This window comes from Strigops habroptila, chromosome 5 (genome assembly GCF_004027225.2).
Source record: "Strigops habroptila isolate Jane chromosome 5, bStrHab1.2.pri, whole genome shotgun sequence".
NCBI classification, from domain to species: Eukaryota; Metazoa; Chordata; class Aves; order Psittaciformes; family Psittacidae; genus Strigops; species Strigops habroptila.
Genome location: NC_044281.2, coordinates 21441746 through 21459474, shown reverse-complemented (window position 1 = coordinate 21459474; position 17729 = coordinate 21441746). Strand labels below are relative to the sequence as shown.

Below are 17729 nucleotides of genomic sequence, written 5' to 3'. Positions count from 1 at the left end.
TCTCTTTTGCTTTATTATCTCCTGTAAGCTGCTGTTCTAATTTGTTGTATTCTTGTATTGAAGGCTACAGATTGAGTCTTGGTGGCTCTGACTGAGAAAACTATTTTGCCGAAGTGGGCAGTGGTTTTATGTGCCTGGAGAGAAGGTAATGAAAAGTTGCTTTAACAGGTTCTGGCAGCTATCCATGCTGACAGCATGACATAAAACAGAAACAGCATGGACTCAGCTTCTTGGGCCAGAATGCGAAGCTTAAATCGTTTTCTTCAAAACAAAGTATTATGACAACAACCAAGAATACCTTTATATGTTCCTGGAGGCAACATGATATGAACATTTAGCTAATAATTTATGGCAAATGATATTTGAAAATACTGATGTTATAAACTAGCATACATTAGGGTGCTCCAGCATCTGAATTTTTTTTTTTTTTGCTAAAGAAAGTATATGTGCACTATAGACACCAAGACAGAAAAATGAGGAAAAAAAAATGAATAGGGATAATTTACCTTATTTGTGAAAGGATCTGTGATAAAACTCACCATCATAAAATTCTTCCAAATAGCTTCCAACAAATTTGGTGAGGCTGGGATTAGGTCTCCAGACATTTATGTTCTATAGCGACATTTCAACACTACTGCAGCACTCCAGAAAACAAATTATTTTCTTTAACCAGCTATAAATTTTATCATTACCTCCAAGAGACAGAGATGGCATAGCAATAAAGAGCATTATGTTTCTGTGCTCTGGCTATTTCCATTTGATAAAGTAGATTATCATGGTCAAATGTTGTGGAGGGAAGGTGAAAAGAGCTATGAAGACAATCTGTATTTGCCACTCCTCTGTCAGTCCCAGAACCAAGCAAAAACATACATTTCTTTATGCAGTCACTCTTAAGTTCTGCACCAAGTTTACCCAAAGTGAAGGACATAATCAAAACCATCTCCAAAATACTTAAGATAAACAGTGTATGAATCAAAACAAATTTCTTAAGTGCATATGGTGACCCTGATCAAAACATATTTTTTAATTTCTATAGTAACCACTGTAAAGACAAGCCTCAGTTACTTTTTTTCTTCATAGGGAAAATTTCCTGTGATATCTTCATGTCTGCCCAGTAAACTTCTTGTATCATACTACACGTTTGTATACATTTGTTTTTATCTGAAGTTGACGTGCTCATATTGCCCCTGTTAAGACACTAGCAGGTGTCAGTCTGGAACTCATTCCATCTAGAAACTCAAAAAGAGGAAGGCAGAAAATAGAATTAATCATGAGGAATTTCTTTGTCGACACTAAGAGCATTGTGCTTATACAGTGTCCTGTCTAGAAATGGCCTACTGAACTGCTAAACAACCTAAATGTGAAAGGAAGAAACCTGCACTCAGTGCCAAGAGTGGAATTATCACAATTCTCTTTAGCAGTTTCAAATTAACATTCACTGAAGATTTCCTAGGAATGCATTTTTTCAAATGAAGACTTGTCTAGACAGAAAAGGTGGCTAACATTTGAAACTCTGCACCTCCTGTACCTTTACTGAGTTTCTTCTACTTGTATATACATGTATTACTATATTTACTACTATCTACTACATTATTCACTCATTATTAGGTGACTATAATTTAAAAATATTAATCACAATTCACAGGATCATGAAATAAGCTCAAATGGACAACCTTAATTTTATCATTTGCTAACATCTGAGTGCTTGATTTTGAAACTTCAGTGTTCTTTTAAAATATTTGCTGAAGACAATACATATGTGCCAAATAGAATTACACTGGTTGAATTCCGGAAATTCGAAATCTAGATCCACTTCAAAGTTTTGGAAACTGTTAAAGCCCAGTACCAAAATACCACATTTAATGGACTGCTGGACTTTTAAGTTTTGTATTAGCAGTAATTCCTCCCCCAATTCAAGTCTTGGAATGACAAAAGAAATCTAGAATTTTTGAGAATTTTCTAGAATTATTCTTCTTTAACACAAATTAAATACTTTCATGGAGCAGAAAAAATACACCAGTACCAATACCTGTCTGGAGTGACTTCTGTAAGGACACACTCCTACTACAGCAGTATCCTGCTAAGCTGTGATGCTAAAATCTATGTTTTATTCTATCCCACGGAGTCACGTGTGTGTCTTAATTGAGGAAAAAGGTGATATCATTCTAGTAATACTTTTGCATACTTACTATTTAAAAAAAATGCTGTTTTCAATAGCTTATAATTTTGCCTAATGTTGAAGCTTTCCACACATAGGAAATGACAGACAGACTGATTTATTTTTAAAGCTTTACCAAAAAGGCTTCCTCATCTGGTAAGATGTTTGCCCATGCTAAACAAAAACATATTTTAGCTGAATAAACATAAATCGATATAGTGCCTTGATTTTTATATGGTTCTAATTTGACTATATTTGCAATATAATTTTCAATTTCAACACCTCACTTTTTTTTTTTATGGTACAGATCATGTCCTGGTGATATATAGTCAGGAAAACGTTTTTATTAAGACTTTTTCCTGAATTGCTGCAGCAGCTAGGAGATATATAGAAGATGGTAATCAATAAGGCATGAGGACATATTGTTAATAATTCAATAGATAAAAATACTAAATACTTGTGCAGGTAGCAAGATTCATCCCTTCTATGCTCTGAATAAGGTAAGAATCCTAAGAAACACACCATGCAATCACAAAATTAAAAACTGTATCAGACAGCTTTTGAGTTCAGGCATTCTCACTTTCAAACTTAATGGTTTTTTAATGTAATATATGAATATCATATGTCTGGATGTATATAAATACTCATGTATACATAAGTAAACCACAAGCAATCAGCAAATTACTGTAACACCAGCTGTGTATATATAGAACTAGCAAGATCTATACCACTAAATTACTTCATACTGTGGTGGCTTTACTTTTTTCTGCCTCATTCTTTCTATACATGTACTCCATTTTTTATTTTATTGTTCATTTACTTGCATTGTAAGATCTTTGGGGCTGAGACTGTGGACAATTTTTTTCTTTCAGATGATACGCAAAAGCACATGGCCAAATATTCCTAATGTAGTTCTGTCTTTTACTTTGATTAAATTTTGGCAGCAATGTCCTCAGCCCCTTCCCAGACAGACATCCTTATCTACATGGATGCCACTATAGAAACAGAAATGTGTGAGTAATTTTTCTTAAGATGGTCTTCAGAAAAAATAAGGGTGATAGAACCAGGCCAGTGTGTCATTCATAAAACAGCCCGAGTGTTGACAATTCCAACCTTTGCAGTGCGAGTACCAGGGGACATGAATCCTGCTGGTAGATGTGTCCTTCAAGAAAATGGAATTTAATGTCAAGTCACATCCCTCTACTGCTCATATCCCCTTGCCGGTAAGCAAATCAAATGGCATCTTTACCAGATGACACAGGACCAAGCTCTTTGTTTATGAATAGCAATTGCCAAATCATCCTGCAAGAGCCTTAAAAAGAAAATTGCATACAAAATTATAAAATAAATGAAAACATTAATCATGATGAAACAGAACCACATTGATGTTTGCCAGCTGGATTCAGCCACTGACTGTGACGTGAATGCTCTTCTCTCTTGGTTAACCCGAGAGGTGGATTAATCTTTTTTATAATTAACTTCATAGGTAACAGTGCGAATGTTTTTCAAAAAAACAGCTGATCCAGCACAAAATTAAGTATGGGCTGGGGAGCAATAAAATCTCTAACACATATTTAAAAAAAAAAAAAAAAAAAAAAAAGGATAAAAATACCTAAATTGACTGGACCGATGGAGGAAATAAAAAAATAATTCTTTCTATGTCCTGGTCAGTCATGTAAAGCAGGATTGCTTGGATCTGAAAACATGCTCCACCACCTATCCGTTCCTCAAAACAAAAGGCCTATTTTACATCACTGTTCAAGGCTGTTGCAGGGGAATATATATTTACGGAGTCTTTAAATACTTCTAAGTATATTCATTATGCTCATAGTGACATTACTATGAAGGACAGTATATAAATGGAAGCTGCGCTTGCAACTGATCACTTCAGATAAACATCCTGAAGGACTCACCTAGCACACAAAGGAAGTTGCCTTGCTTTGCTTATGGGGAGATTAGCTCTCTCCAGCTGACATAATACATGATAGATAAAATAATGAAAGGAAATACTTCTTCATGCAGTGTGAAATCAGATCACAATGGACTTTGGAAGAGATAATATGAACAAACTCTTTGGGGCAAGAACTTTGTTTCCTTACTTGTCTATATAGCACCCAGCACATAACTGTGATTTGCATCTCAAAACAGACATCTACATAATATTAACAAATGGGTTAGCCAATGAGGCTGAATAACACTAGCAAATTGTAATGTGTTTAAAAATAAATAATCAAATATTCCTCCCACAGATCTGTAAAGGCAGTGCTGCATCTATGCATCAGTTAAATATTCAAATCCTACCAAAGTGAGGAGTGAAATAATGTTTCCTTGCATAAGGTTATTTTACAGTTTGATGTAAAAGATCTGCCGATACACTGTGCCTCACAGAGGGGCTCAATTAATACATTGTTTGCCTTCTAACACTAACTGCCAATACACAGTTGGGACAGCTGACTTCAACTGACCAAAGGGATATTCCATACTCTATTATGCTGCGCTCAGCTATAAAAGCAGGGAAAACGGAGGGGCGATAGGGGGAAATCTGCGGTTACAGAGGTTGTCTTCTGATGCAATCACTCTGTATAGTGAAATCCTGCTTCCCAGGAAGTGTCTGGACATTGCCTGCTGATGGGAAATAGTGAATCAATTCCCTCTTCTACCTCTTTTACATGTGTGAGCTTTACTTTTCTTACTAAATTGTCTTTATCTCAATCCTCAAGCTTGTCCATCTTATTCTCTCTCCTTGTCCTGTTGAGGTGTTCGGAGAGAGCAACTGGGTGGGCATCCGGCAGCTGGCCAAGGTCAACCCACCACAGTAGGATATATCCACAGTAGGATAGATCCAAGGTATTTTATAATTTGGATGTTTTGTCAGCCTATTACCATTCCTGGAAATGGTTTTGTGTTTTCTGGTACTCCTCCTGGACATCAAATCCATGCTGCAGTTACTCGTCTTTGAAAGCTGGTCTGGGATAGACTCACCTATTTAGTGCCCAGTTATTTCCAAGTAATCAAAGATATGACTCACATCAGAAAACAGTAGCAAGTAATGATGCAATTTATGTATGTCTACAGGTAGAGTTTTTGCCTGAAAAAAAAAAAAAAAGGCGGGCAGGGTATTAGGGACAAGGAAGACAGATGAATCAGTGGAGACAAGACATGATGAGGCATGGGAAATCTCGAGATTTGATGTTTAGTATAATGAGTCTCCAGCTGGATGCATAGTTAATATCAAAACATAATACCAAGACTCCACATACTGCTACCTACATTAGCAAAACATCAACTCCCTGTGAGGTGATTCTCTCCAAAACCAATAAATTTCTTATGTATAAAAAGATAGCAGAGAGATGACAAAGCGAAATGCCTGCAGAAGTCATAGATAGGACATGTAGAAACATTACTGGAAGCGTAAACCACTTTCTTTAACTGGGGAGCCACCTGGGGCCACAAAGACTTTCTGGATGGAAATGGAGTAATTTTTCAAAGCATATACAATATTCGTAAAAATCAGATCCTCTCCTAAAAATGGAGGTTAAAGACCAAAGGATATACAGCAGCTCTATTTCTTTTTCTGGAATTAACTTTCAGCATAGTCCCCTCTGTGTGTCAAGGTCTCCAACACCAGACCTCAGACCACAGTTTGCACCTTGTTGGCAGACTTAACAGCTAAAACAATGATTTAATATGTGTGAATCCTGATTTCTGTCACCTCTAGAAGTCTGTTGATCCAGGACAGAATGGACTCCTGCTGACAGAGCTGTATGTGGATTACATTTCTTATACTGTTTCTGCTGTGAATAAGAGTAGTTCAGCTCCTGTATGCCCTGTTGGTACTTTTCAAGAGTGCTGTTGCACTATATTGTTTTTCAGAAAGAACTGTCAAAATCTTCAGCCTTATGGGACCAAAGGCTAAATTACAGTTTTGCGGGCTAAACCAATCTATGCAATTTTACTGGGATAAAAAAACCCCACAACAGTTTCCCAAGGTACTAAGAGTCCTGCTAAAATTTAGAAAATAATACATGTACTATAAAGCACCTGAATGAACAAGCCCATATTTCAGGTGTGTTTGCTTTAACTTTCTTGCATGTTTTTCATTTATAGTTGTTTGGAGCTTCTATGCCTGTAACAAGAAGTCTCCGAGTTCTGTCTTATAAACAAGATATTTAGCTATTACGCGGTATATTGCTTTTCTATTTGGAACGAACTCTGCTTAGAGATCTTCAGCACTTTTGAGTAATTGTGTTAAGATATATTACTCCTTTTTTTTTTGGGTTTTTGGTTTTTTTTGGTAGCTGAACTGCAGGTTTATCCTGTCAAATAATGATTTAGTCACCTTACATGCTGTGCTGTGTGCATGCCTGTGAAAAGCTGCCATCGAAACTTAAAGGCTACTCTTTTAACATGAAATAAATGTTCAGACAGGATATCTGAATTTGTTTGCATATATTGAAAAAAAAAATTGTTTGCATATTTGTTTTTATATAAAGTTTAAAATATTAAAAATAATGACATTTATGTTCTAGTTACTAGAAGAGCTTCACTTATAAAGATTATTTTTCATATTTCCTCCTTCTTTGTAGGAGTCATAATTGTACAATGCTTTAGTTCTGCAACATTTGTAAAATTGCCAACAATAAATAAAGTATGTTTGTTGGTTGTTATTTGGGGTTTTTTCCCCCAAGATAAAGATATGGCTGGCATCAAATATTAAAAAATTGATTTTTTAATGAGCAAGGATTTCTGCTCATAGTTTCCAATATTAGTATTCACAATAAATTCCTTCATTAAGACCTAACAAACATTTTCTTATGACCAGATTAATTTGAGAGGTTGTTTCATTTTAGAAACATTCCTAAAAAGGCATGAAATATGATGGTAAGTCATCAGGTATTAAGAAACCTCTACACCCTTTTGAATCAGTTTATAAATACAAAATTGGGTAAGGGGCTTTTCTTAAGAAAATGCCAAAACAGTGGATAAAGACCATCAACACTGGAAATAACCCAGCAGTGAAACATCTTTCTGAAATGTTTTCAACTATTATTCACCTGGCTTTTTAGAGAAAGCGACTGGAAAGAGGGTAGAGACATTTATTAACTGAAATCTTAAGAGTCTATTAATTATTAGTTACAGAAAAGAGTGATGATAATGCAGTTGTTGTTGTTGTTTCACCCTTCTCCTGATGTTACATCCACCCTACCACTGCTCCTCTCCATCCCCTGCCTGATCAGTTTTGTTCTAGGTTAGGAGCATGAGGGGTGACAACAGTGACTTGTGAGCATTTGGAGTCCTTGGCCAGGAGAAGTATGATGTTCATGTTTATGATTTGTTCTTCCTCCTCTAGGATCCACTTGAGGTCATTTTTATGTTTGTTAACATGCTTCTTCACTGGTCTGCAGTTCCAATTCTACACCTGAATGTACTATGTATGTTACCTTCCAGACACATCAGATACTGTTTGTTTGTTGTCCCCACACCCAGTTTTGTCCATCTCCAGGTCTGCATTTCTTTACTGACCATGGGTAAGCCATTTATAGCTATCGGGTCTCCAGTATCAAGCCTGCGCCCCTTGCCAGTACTTCTCTATGCTGCATCCTAGGTCTTCACTTCTCCAGGGCTTCTGCTACCCCACCAGGCCTGTATATCTCTACACGACACCGCTGTGGTTAGGGTGCAAAGAACCTCATTCTACAAAGAGTAACAGCGATGCAAAACTACTGGTGTAACCCATAAACACAAGTTAGCCAGAGACTCCTGGCCCACGGAGGGAATTGCTGTTACAGCTGAACCAAGGGAAGCACGGGCGGGGGCAGGCCGAGCACAGACAGCGGGACAAGCCGCAGTGCCGAGGCCTTGCGAACTCAGCGCAGCCCCCACAGCGCACCGCCACCGCGGCGGCGGGTACGAGCGGCTCCCGCGCGGCGCCGTCCGGCACACTCACACCCACCCCGCACCGCGGCAGCTGGTCGGGACGCCAAGGTCGGCGAGAGCCCCCGCCGCGGGGATGCTGCCGCGGACAGGGTTTCAGCCCAGCGGGGTTCGGCCGGAAAAGAACCGCCTCTCCCCATCGTTTCATCTTATTTTTCCTTTAACAAAGCGTCTCAGCGTGAAGTTCGACGCTCCTGCGCACGCAGAAGGGCGATGCACGTTTCCCACCTGAATGGCCGGCCCTCAGCCCCGCTCCCGTTTAGCGGAGCAACGGGGGCAGGGCGAGACCGGCCCAGCCGCACGCGTTACCACTGGCAGCAGCCACCACCGGGGCTTGGAGCGAGTCCCAGAGAGGCCGAGACCGTTCCCCAGCCCCGCTCGGGCTGGCATCGGCTCAGCACAGAGACCCGCACAGCCCCATCGCCATCGCTGCGGGCTCGCTCCGACGCCTCTCACCCGCGGCGACCCCCTGCTTAGCGCGGCTCCCCTCTCCCGGAAACAGCGCTGCAGCAGGGGCGAGCTCCCATTGGTCCCTTGCCGTCACACCTTCCCGCCTCCTCGGTGCTGCGCGGGCGGCGATTGGCTACTAGTCGTTGTCAGTCGGAGAGGGCGAGTCCCGCCGGTGCTTGGGCTGCGCACTCGTGAGGCGGGTACTGCTGCCGCGCGCCGCGGCGGCTGGTGCGGCTGCAGGCGGAGCAGTGATGCCGGCTGCGGGGCGGCGTGTGGCAGCGGGCGCCCAGCACGGAGCGGCGTGCGCCCAGGCGGGCGAGGGCGGCGAGCGTGGCCGGTAAGGTCCGTCCGCGGGGAGGAAGGATGCTTGCCTCCGTGCGCGACCGTTACGCCGTGTGCTGATGGGGCTGGCAAAGCGGCGGGCGGCGGTACCGGCACAGGCGGAGCGGCGGGCGGGCAGGATGCCCAGGGCGGGCGGTAGCGCTGGGCGGTGGTGGGCCGCGGCGGGCTGGGGTCGCGGGCGGGCGCGGTCGCCCGCCACCCTTTGCCGTGCTTTTCGGAGCGGCGGTTCCGGCCGTTCTCCGTCCCGGTCCCCGGGCGGGACTGACGGCGCGGTGGGAACTTCGGTGCCGCCGACCGGTTGGAGGCGGCCGGCGGTGCCCGCGGGTGCCGCGGCGGGGGGCGACACCAGCCCGCCAGTCGAGTCTGGTGGAGGGGCTGCGGTACTGCTCACTCCGCTCCTTCGTTACCTCGAGAGGGCTGCTCGGAGCGTGGGGCGGGGGCGCACCGCACGGTGCCGCCGGTGCGGGGCTGTCGGGGAGGTGCGGGTGGTCGCCGTGAAAGGCGGACGGCGCCGCGTCCCCGCACCCATCCGGCGGGGTGCCGCGGTCCCGCCTTCCGCAGCGGGAGCTGAGGAGGGGGGCGGCGGGCGGGACGGCCCCGGCGGCTGCTGTCCTGCGCGCGCGGCCCGGTGCCGGTAGCGGTGCCGCCGTCGGCGCTGGGGTGAGCAGCGCGGCGGGGCGCGGTGGGGGCCGTGCGGTCGGCTTCCCTCCGCGGAGGGGTCGTACTCCACCGACCGCGGTCCCGGGCGCGCAGCTGGATGATTCACACGCAGGGGAGCTGATGGAGGTGGTGGTGGTCTTGTGGCTGCTGACCGTATCCTAAAGTTGTTGGAACAGTTCAAAGAAAAGTTATTTTAAAGTAAGCGTAACGGTGACGGTTGATACATGACCACTGGCTACTGAGACGGAGGAATTACGAAGTTGAAATCCCACTTATCCCTGTGCACTCTTTTTCATTGTTCTTCAACCTGCTGTACTTTCAGTGATAGAAGAGAATACTGGAAATCTTTGAAGTGTTGTCAAATCTTGTTAATTTAGAGAAAATAAAGAGCCTTTGTATGCTCTTTATAAGTGTTAATGTAAACATTCAGAATGTTGATTGTATAACATTTTAAGGAATTGTTAAGATGCTGCCAGACTTTGCGATGATGGACCTGATCTTTCAATTATGGAAATAAAGAGTAGGAAGCAGTAGGAAGTAGGAAGCAAGGCAGCATCCACAATGAACAGTTGAAGAGAACATTGTTTGCATTATATCTTGATAATTTTGCATGTGATGGTTTGGACATTTTAAACATCAAAAACATTGCAGAGAAGAGAGCATCCAGTTTGATTCAGTGGTTTGTTCTTCTGTAGCTGTAAGCTTCCTTCCCTACTTTCTAGGAGTGTATCGATTTGGTTCTCTCTTGTTTCAGAGTATTCTGATACATTAATTAAGTTATAAGGATGCATTCAATCACATAGTGCATAACGTGCTTTCAGAAATTTTTAAAATGTGGTAGATGGTAAGGATGAATAACCAGTGTGAGCACTGTTGTTACAAATACGCTCTGCTTTGGAGAGCTGAAGCCCACTATTACAGCTGAAGGGGAGGCACTAGGAAGTGTAAAAGATTCGAAGTGTGGAATTTATAACTGATACAGATTAATATTGTTGCTTCTTGACAGAATGTAAATTGCTAATGAAATCTCAGTTTCTCGTACACCACTGATTCTGGATAGAAATGTAGTAGCAAATGTAGTGTTGGCTAACCATTTCTTCAGAAACCTCATTTAGTTGACTGGAATCAACGTCTTCAGAGTATTTTAGGTTAATTTAGGGAGCAGTCCCAATCCAAGTACGTTGCAGATAGCCATGATGCAACGTCTGAGATGTCCTCAGTTGTGCCAGTCTGCCTTAGACCCCACTTGTGTTTTCTTTAGGTGCTTTCTTAGGAAAGAAAACTCAATTTTTTGTGGTGGTTTTGTAGCAGAGACCAGTAGAAATTTTGCAAAGATTACAGGCCTAAACAGCAAGCATTTCCCTCCCCTCTCCCACTCCTTGTGAGTGACACCACATTTTAATCTAAAAATCTTGGGTTTTAGTGGGAGAAATGTAGAACCTTCGGCACATGAGTAGTCTTTATTAGTGTTGCTCATTTCACTGGGATTGTTCTTCAGGAGGACCTGCATACAGGAGAATGTATGCCACTGTATTTGCTACGTAGCCTGTCTTTGTCTTAACTTTTTTTTCCTCAGAGTTCTTAAAACTATTCTAAAAAATCAATTCACTGTTGATTTCTCTTTGTTAATTAGTAATGAACTTTTTTGGAGCATGGATTGTCCCACCAATAAAGTGAATATATATCTATTAACTATTTACCTGTTAAAAATATTAATCAACTATAGACTTATTAACATAATTATTGTCAATAAAAATGTTCATACCTAGTTAAAGCTAGAGGAGAATGCAGAAATTTCAGAGGTGGTTAGCTTGCTTTTCATAGCTTTCTTCTATATAGAAGAAAATGAGTCCATCTGTATGCCTCCCAACTAAAAGGACACTCACTAAAATAAAAATTCTTCGATTTTCCTAAGCTACTTTTGTAGTAGTATTTTTTAACTGGGAAATACTGCTATATGCAATACAATAAGAAATTGGGAGCTGAAACAGTCAGTCCTGTCACATTCTCCAACCTACTGCCTATTTAGTTACTTAGATAAAGATAGATACTAAAATATTATTGGTGTAATTTGCCATGAGTAGTAAGAAAATAATTTCTTTTGATACACTAGGGAAAACAAGTGGCATGCTTTTTCAGAAATAAGGACATGTGTACTTTTAGCTGAACCCCTGAAGAGTTGCAGAGATCATAGAAAAGATGAATGAATGAATGATGTATCTCTTAGTTGTATTAGATCATGAAAATGGTACACTGATCTTTTTGAAAAAGCTAATGCTGTTTTTGAACTGTAGCTAAAACACTGACTCGTAGCTGTTAGAACTGTCTCCAGCAAACACAGTGACTGTAAATGCTGATTTGTGGAAGCTTTGCAGAATTCCAGATAAACAGAAGTATAAAATGCCTCCACATCCAAGAGTTCCCTTTGTTACTTACTCACAGGCTTTAAATGTCTCCTATCTGCTGCTGCCTAACACTGCCATAGGCATATATGAATGACCAAGATAGCTGTTCTTCAGCTCCTGCGTCTCTTGCGAATGCTTTCCAAGGAAGTTAACAAAAGATGCTCTTGAACAGGACATGGGAATTCATCTCCTGATGCTGAGGGCACAGCTCTTCAACAGAGTAACAGAGAGAGAGAGGTGAATGAAGATGGGCAAGTTGTTCTTTGACTGATAGGCAGACAGGCATAAATTTTGGCAGAGCTGCGCAGACTGCAGATGTGTTGATGGCCAAGATCAGCTTTCTAGAGCTCATCCAGGAGAAAGAAACGATGTGCAAGAATCTCTCTGAGCCCAGGGCCTGCTTGTGAGGTAGCATTAATACAGAGATAAATCAAGGTAATGAATTACAAATCTCTTTTATGAGCACACCCCTCTTCTTGTATCACTACCTAAAATGTAAAATGCTCAGTGTTTTGCAGGTTTAGTGAGGCCCGAATGCTATCTTAAAACCCTTCTGCATTCTGATTTTGTAGCTCTCAATTTAACCTCCCAGACTAGTGGCAGTAATCTAAATATCTGCAATAGTTACTGTACTTTGTTATTCCCTTTAGAATTGAAATGTGTAATTTAACGTATAATGTATCACAACATATATTCATGAAATACATAAGTATACATTCTTTCCTTCTGACTAACAAGAAGTTACCAAATACTGGAGAGGGAGCTAATGGTTAAGAGTGAAGTGGATAAGAACATGCTGTGCAGCTGAAACCACATGAGAATTCTGTTGAGCTATATTTATTAATTTCTTTGGAGTATTGCCAGCATACCTTATCCTTTTGCAGAAGGTGTTCTGTATTATCAGAAGCCTCAAAACATTTCAGTTATAATATGCCCATTTCATGTATAAATACTTTTTGTGGAAGACGAGGACAGAGAATACCTTGTAGATACTGACTTTTGCACTGATTTTTTTTTTTTTTTTAAGACTGCCATCTAAGTACCAGTAAGCTTTAACTCTTGCCATCTTTTGGGACCTGGTATAGTAAAAATGTGAATGACTAGCATGCCTAGCCTTCTTTCCCTTCGAGCTGTTCTGCAGCTCTGCTGTTTGAGGAACTGATGTTTGTTGCTTTTGTCCCTCAGCAGGTGGCTACATTTTCACTGAAATAGCAGACCCTGCTGTGGAACAACATCTGTGGCTTTGTGGGGGTCACGCTGGCTGGAGTAATTCAAATATTTCCTCCTGGGTCTGACCCTTATTTTTGTTTAGAGATATAGTATTAATCTATTGCTTAACATAGCAACTCAAAACCTGTGTCCTTCACAGCGGATAAGAAGCAGGGTTTTAACCTTTTTTTTGTGTTTGTGTTTTTTGGGTTTTTTTTTTTTTTTTGTTGGTGGTTTTTTTTTTGTTTGTTTGTTTTTTTGTTTGGTTTTTTTTTTTTGGGTTTTTTTTTTTTGTTTTTTTTTTAAAGTCTCCAGAGCTTAAGAGAAGATATCAGAGAAAACTGAAATAAAGACTATCAGAAAAGCTCTGTTGGGTCATACCAGTGGGCCTTCAGGCTCAGGGTTTGGTGTCCAACAGTGACATTGAGGGATGCTGTTTAAGGGCTGTAGGCAAACCTAGCCACTTTATGTATCTGTTCCCTTGTATTCTCCCCTCATACTTAGTTTTCATATTAAGGATGGTAGGTATGTATCTGCTCAGTGTTTTTAGAGCCCATTTGTGGACCTGCCAACCAAGAACTTGTCTTTTTCGAACTTGCTGATGCTCACTGCCTTCACAACCTCCTGTGGTGGCAAGTTCCAGAAGCTTACTATTAGCTTTGTAAAGAAGCACTTTAATTGTTTATAAACTAATGTCTTACTAGCTTTGTTGAATACCCCTTAGTTCTATTACTGGCAAGCAAAGCAAGCGGAAGTTCTGCATTAGTTTATTTACCACCTTCATAATTTGATTGATCATATCTTTCTTCAGCTTTCTCTCCAACTGAAGAGCCTCCTTAGTCTCTTTTTCTAAGGCAGGTGCTCTATCCTTCTGATGATTTGTTTGCCCTTCTCTGACTAGAGTCTGTCCTTGAGATGCAGAAACCAGAACTTCAGATGCTGCTTGACATATGGGTGGACCAAGGTTGTATAAATGTGCTCTGTCTTGTTCTCGGTGCCTTTCCTCGTGATGCCCAATATTTTGCTGGGTTTTTTTGATTGCTGTTGAAGATAAAACTGTTAATTCCAGGGGTCTGTCAATAATGACTCCTAGATTTCTTCTCCGAGTCATTTGTCAGGATGGTGTGTACCTGTTTTAGAGTATTTTTCATTGGATATATTAGCTTACATGTATCTGCATTGAAACTAATTTGACATCTTTTTGTCCATTCTGAGTTTTGCAAGGTGTTTCTGGAGTTCTTTGCTGTCAGCATGGCATTAGTTCTGTGCTTGAAGGCAACTTCTTGTCTTTGTCCTAATTTTGCCAAAAGTATCATTCCTTATGAGTTTTTTCATGTGTGCATCTGATGTCTGAGAGGAATAAAAGCCTTGTGGCAAATCAGTCAAGGTGTTCATAATGTTAAAAATGGCTTGTATGTAACATAGGTTTTGCTTTTTGCTGTTTCCTTTCGGTGTTTGTTTTTGTTAGGTGGTTTGCTTTTTTTTCTTTGAACCTCAGTAAATACGAGCTCAGAAGAATACCAGGTTAAGGCTGTGTCCAGAAACCCAGACCAGATAAAAAAGAAAGAAAACTCTGAAAGGTACCTCTCATAGCACTTAATCCAACTGCAGCGAATGGGAAATAAGAATGGTGGTATATGGTATTTGATCCACATTGATTGCTGTTAAAATTATGCTTAATTAAAACCAAAGAAGCTTTTAAAAATATCGAGTGCAAAGTAATGTTTACTTAAATAACTTTAATGCTTTCCTAGCCTCTCTACAGATTCACTACGTAACAGTCTTAACCTGAATATCATCTAATTAATCACCTTCCATTTGTGAACTACATTTTGTAGTAACATGAAAATAATAAGCAAAGCTTTTCCGCTCCTCCCTCCCAGAATCTTCAGCCAAATTAGAGGTTAGGCTGTAAGCCCACCATATAGAAGGGATTTCTTCATGTTCCTTGTTCAAAACCAGGCTAGTCATTTGATATTCAGAGCATGTCACTTAGAAGAGCTGCCGCATTGCAAACAGCATTGAGAGTAAGGTTTAAAGGAACATTAGGAATGTATTATTAGTGTGCTGCATAATTACTTGGTGTTACTTAGTGACTCCAGCAGTGTGTCTGTGATGGTCCTGTCTTCCTTTCTCCCAGTCACAATGACTCCATCCTTCCTAACCCTCTGCAGAACCACTTCTTTGCACATTAACCTGGCAAAAGACAATTCCTCTCCACTGGCAACTGGTTTAAAAAAAAAAACCAAACAAAACACTTTCTGCCATCTTGAATCTGCTTCACAGAGGACCATAGGAGTGCTGATGCAAGGGAGGATGTAGAACTACGAAGGTAAATGCAAGCGAAGAGCAAGATGGTTGAAAGCCAGCAGTTAAATTGCCTTATGTGCTTGTCAACCTGAAGCCTGAAGTGCTGTTCTTTTTCTTAATTTATTGTTGCTAAAGTACTTGGCAGAAGTACAGGCCTATTTTAGTAGTCAACCTATTGCTTTGTTAATTTAAATATTTAGCTTAAAGAATTATATTTACATCCTTTGAAGGAAGGCCCCAGCTGATCTACTATCTATTGATGAGGTCATCTGCTTGTAAATCTGGCTAAAAGACTGTGATACCAGCTGTAGTTTTTTGCAGCAATAGGATTCTTCTGTTCAGTTTGTTTTTCAGTAACACAATTCACCAAACCAGCATTTTCAATTTAGCATGTATTCCAGTGTGTAACAAATATAATATTTCAACTATCTGAATTTAGTGATAGGTGGTTTAAAGTCAATTTCCCGATCTATTTAATGGGCGCTGTTTACCAGAATCTGTAGTAACCAAGACAAGGCAGTTGTTTGCCACAGGAAAAGGTTTTAGTGTATTCCCTTTACATGGTATGCTTGAAACTTGCCTAGTGCTAGTTCATGACAAACATGTTTTTATGTACAGTAGCTGCAAAGTCATGGTTGGCTTTCTGTGGGCTGATGCAGCTCAAGATTAGTTTTATGTGAAATAGTGAGTTCATGGTAGCCTGCAAGGGTGTCACGGATGGACATAAACACTTTAGTGTGTAGTCTGCCCAATCTTTTTTCTCCCCATTATTTATAGGCCATGGTAATAGTAATTGATGAATCTGTGTTAATTTAGCAGCATACTGATAGAGCAGTGCCACTTGCACTGCTTATCTGCCTTAAACAGACTACCATTGTGAAAAGTGGAACTTGTCTTCCGTTGTGTCATCATGACAGTATCTTCTTGTGTTAAGATGTATGCAGTCATTCATTTAACATTTTTATAAGGTAATTCGGAATCATCAGCCAAATTTTTCCAGTTTTCTTCCCTAGAAAAAGTATTTTCATGAAGGTAGGATAGTACATGTACCACACAGCTTTGGGCATCCACAAAATATTCTGAACCAGTGAATTTCATCTATGTACCTTTTCTAAGAAGATACTTCAAATCTCAAGAAATCATTTGGTCTGTCAGGCAGCTAGTAAGAGTGGCATTAGTACATTCATGGCATTGTACTGTAAAGATTTATTTTTGTAAAAGTTTACTTCAAGGTTTCATAATTTTCAAGATTTTTACATGTAGAAAAATAATACATTTTGCTTAAATACTAGACTGTAGGAAACCCACTAGTTTTTCTTTTTGCCAAGCTTTTGAGTAAGCTGGGTGTTTGCTAGAAGGCCTCAGAAAATGCATCTTATCTCAAATGTAATCATAAACCAAATTCTGCTGTATGTAGTTCACAACTGCATTTGCTTAAAATAAAACTAGGAAGTAACATAGCAGTGCTAAAAGTTGGCTGAAAGGTTCAAATGTATTAGCATAGCTGATCATACTACAAGTTTTCATTACATGAATCAAGCTTCAAGTGAAAGTTTCTCACCAAGATAGTGGCAACTAGGTCAGGATGAGTCTGATGGCTCAAGTCTACATATACTTGCTTGGTATTCACCTCTATCCTGTCAGTTTGTTAAAGAGCACGTTATGACTTCTGCTCTGTAGCACCTATTACACAAATATTTAGCTATGTTGCAGCTCAGGTGGAAAAATATTTTGCAAACTCTGAAGAGACTGCCCTACTTGCTGGAAATTTTCAAGTGGGGATTTCAGATTACTGTTCAAAGTCAAACATTCCCATTGATAAATCAGGGGTAGAAATAGACTATAAAGGTCTGAAATAGAATTTGAGCATCTGATCTGTTACTGATGTTGCAAGTTAGATCATATTAAACATTTCACATGGAAAATATACTGCTACTGAGGTAGAATATACAGATAAAACAATTTTATCTAGTTTATGAAATTAGAACTCAATGGGAGTAGAATTCAACACGTTATGTCCCAGTTACAAGCTAGGAGGATATACTGAAATACCATATTATGGGTATCTTACTCTGAATATTTCTCTGGAGAAAATACAAAATCTTGATAGGTGTGAGTATGAAAAAAACAAGTTTGCATAGAGGCATCAAACACACATGCACAAAAAAATAGTTAAACTCAGAACTAGCTTCTAGAAGTTCTGTTCTGTTTATTCAGTAATACCCTCACTTTAAAGGGAAATGAATTACTGTTGTTTTACT

General features: G+C 40.4%; 1 protein-coding gene across 6 annotated transcripts in view; it reads left to right on the top strand.

Annotated features, from left to right (window-relative positions):
- The first annotated feature begins 8198 nt into the window (after positions 1-8198).
- Positions 8199-17729, top strand: part of B3GALT1 (beta-1,3-galactosyltransferase 1) — a 202481-nt gene continuing 192950 nt past the window's right edge. For 3 of the 6 annotated variants that reach the window (XM_030486618.1, XM_030486621.1, XM_030486620.1), the window contains exon 1: positions 8199-8879. Coding sequence is in view for 2 of the 6 variants with exons in the window: in XM_030486621.1 (XP_030342481.1) it covers positions 8325-8879 (555 nt within the window). In the remaining 4 variants the exon portion in view is untranslated. The remainder of the gene's footprint in view (positions 8880-17729) is intronic. The other 3 variants (XM_030486613.1, XM_030486617.1, XM_030486611.1) reach the window with 1 other exon arrangement.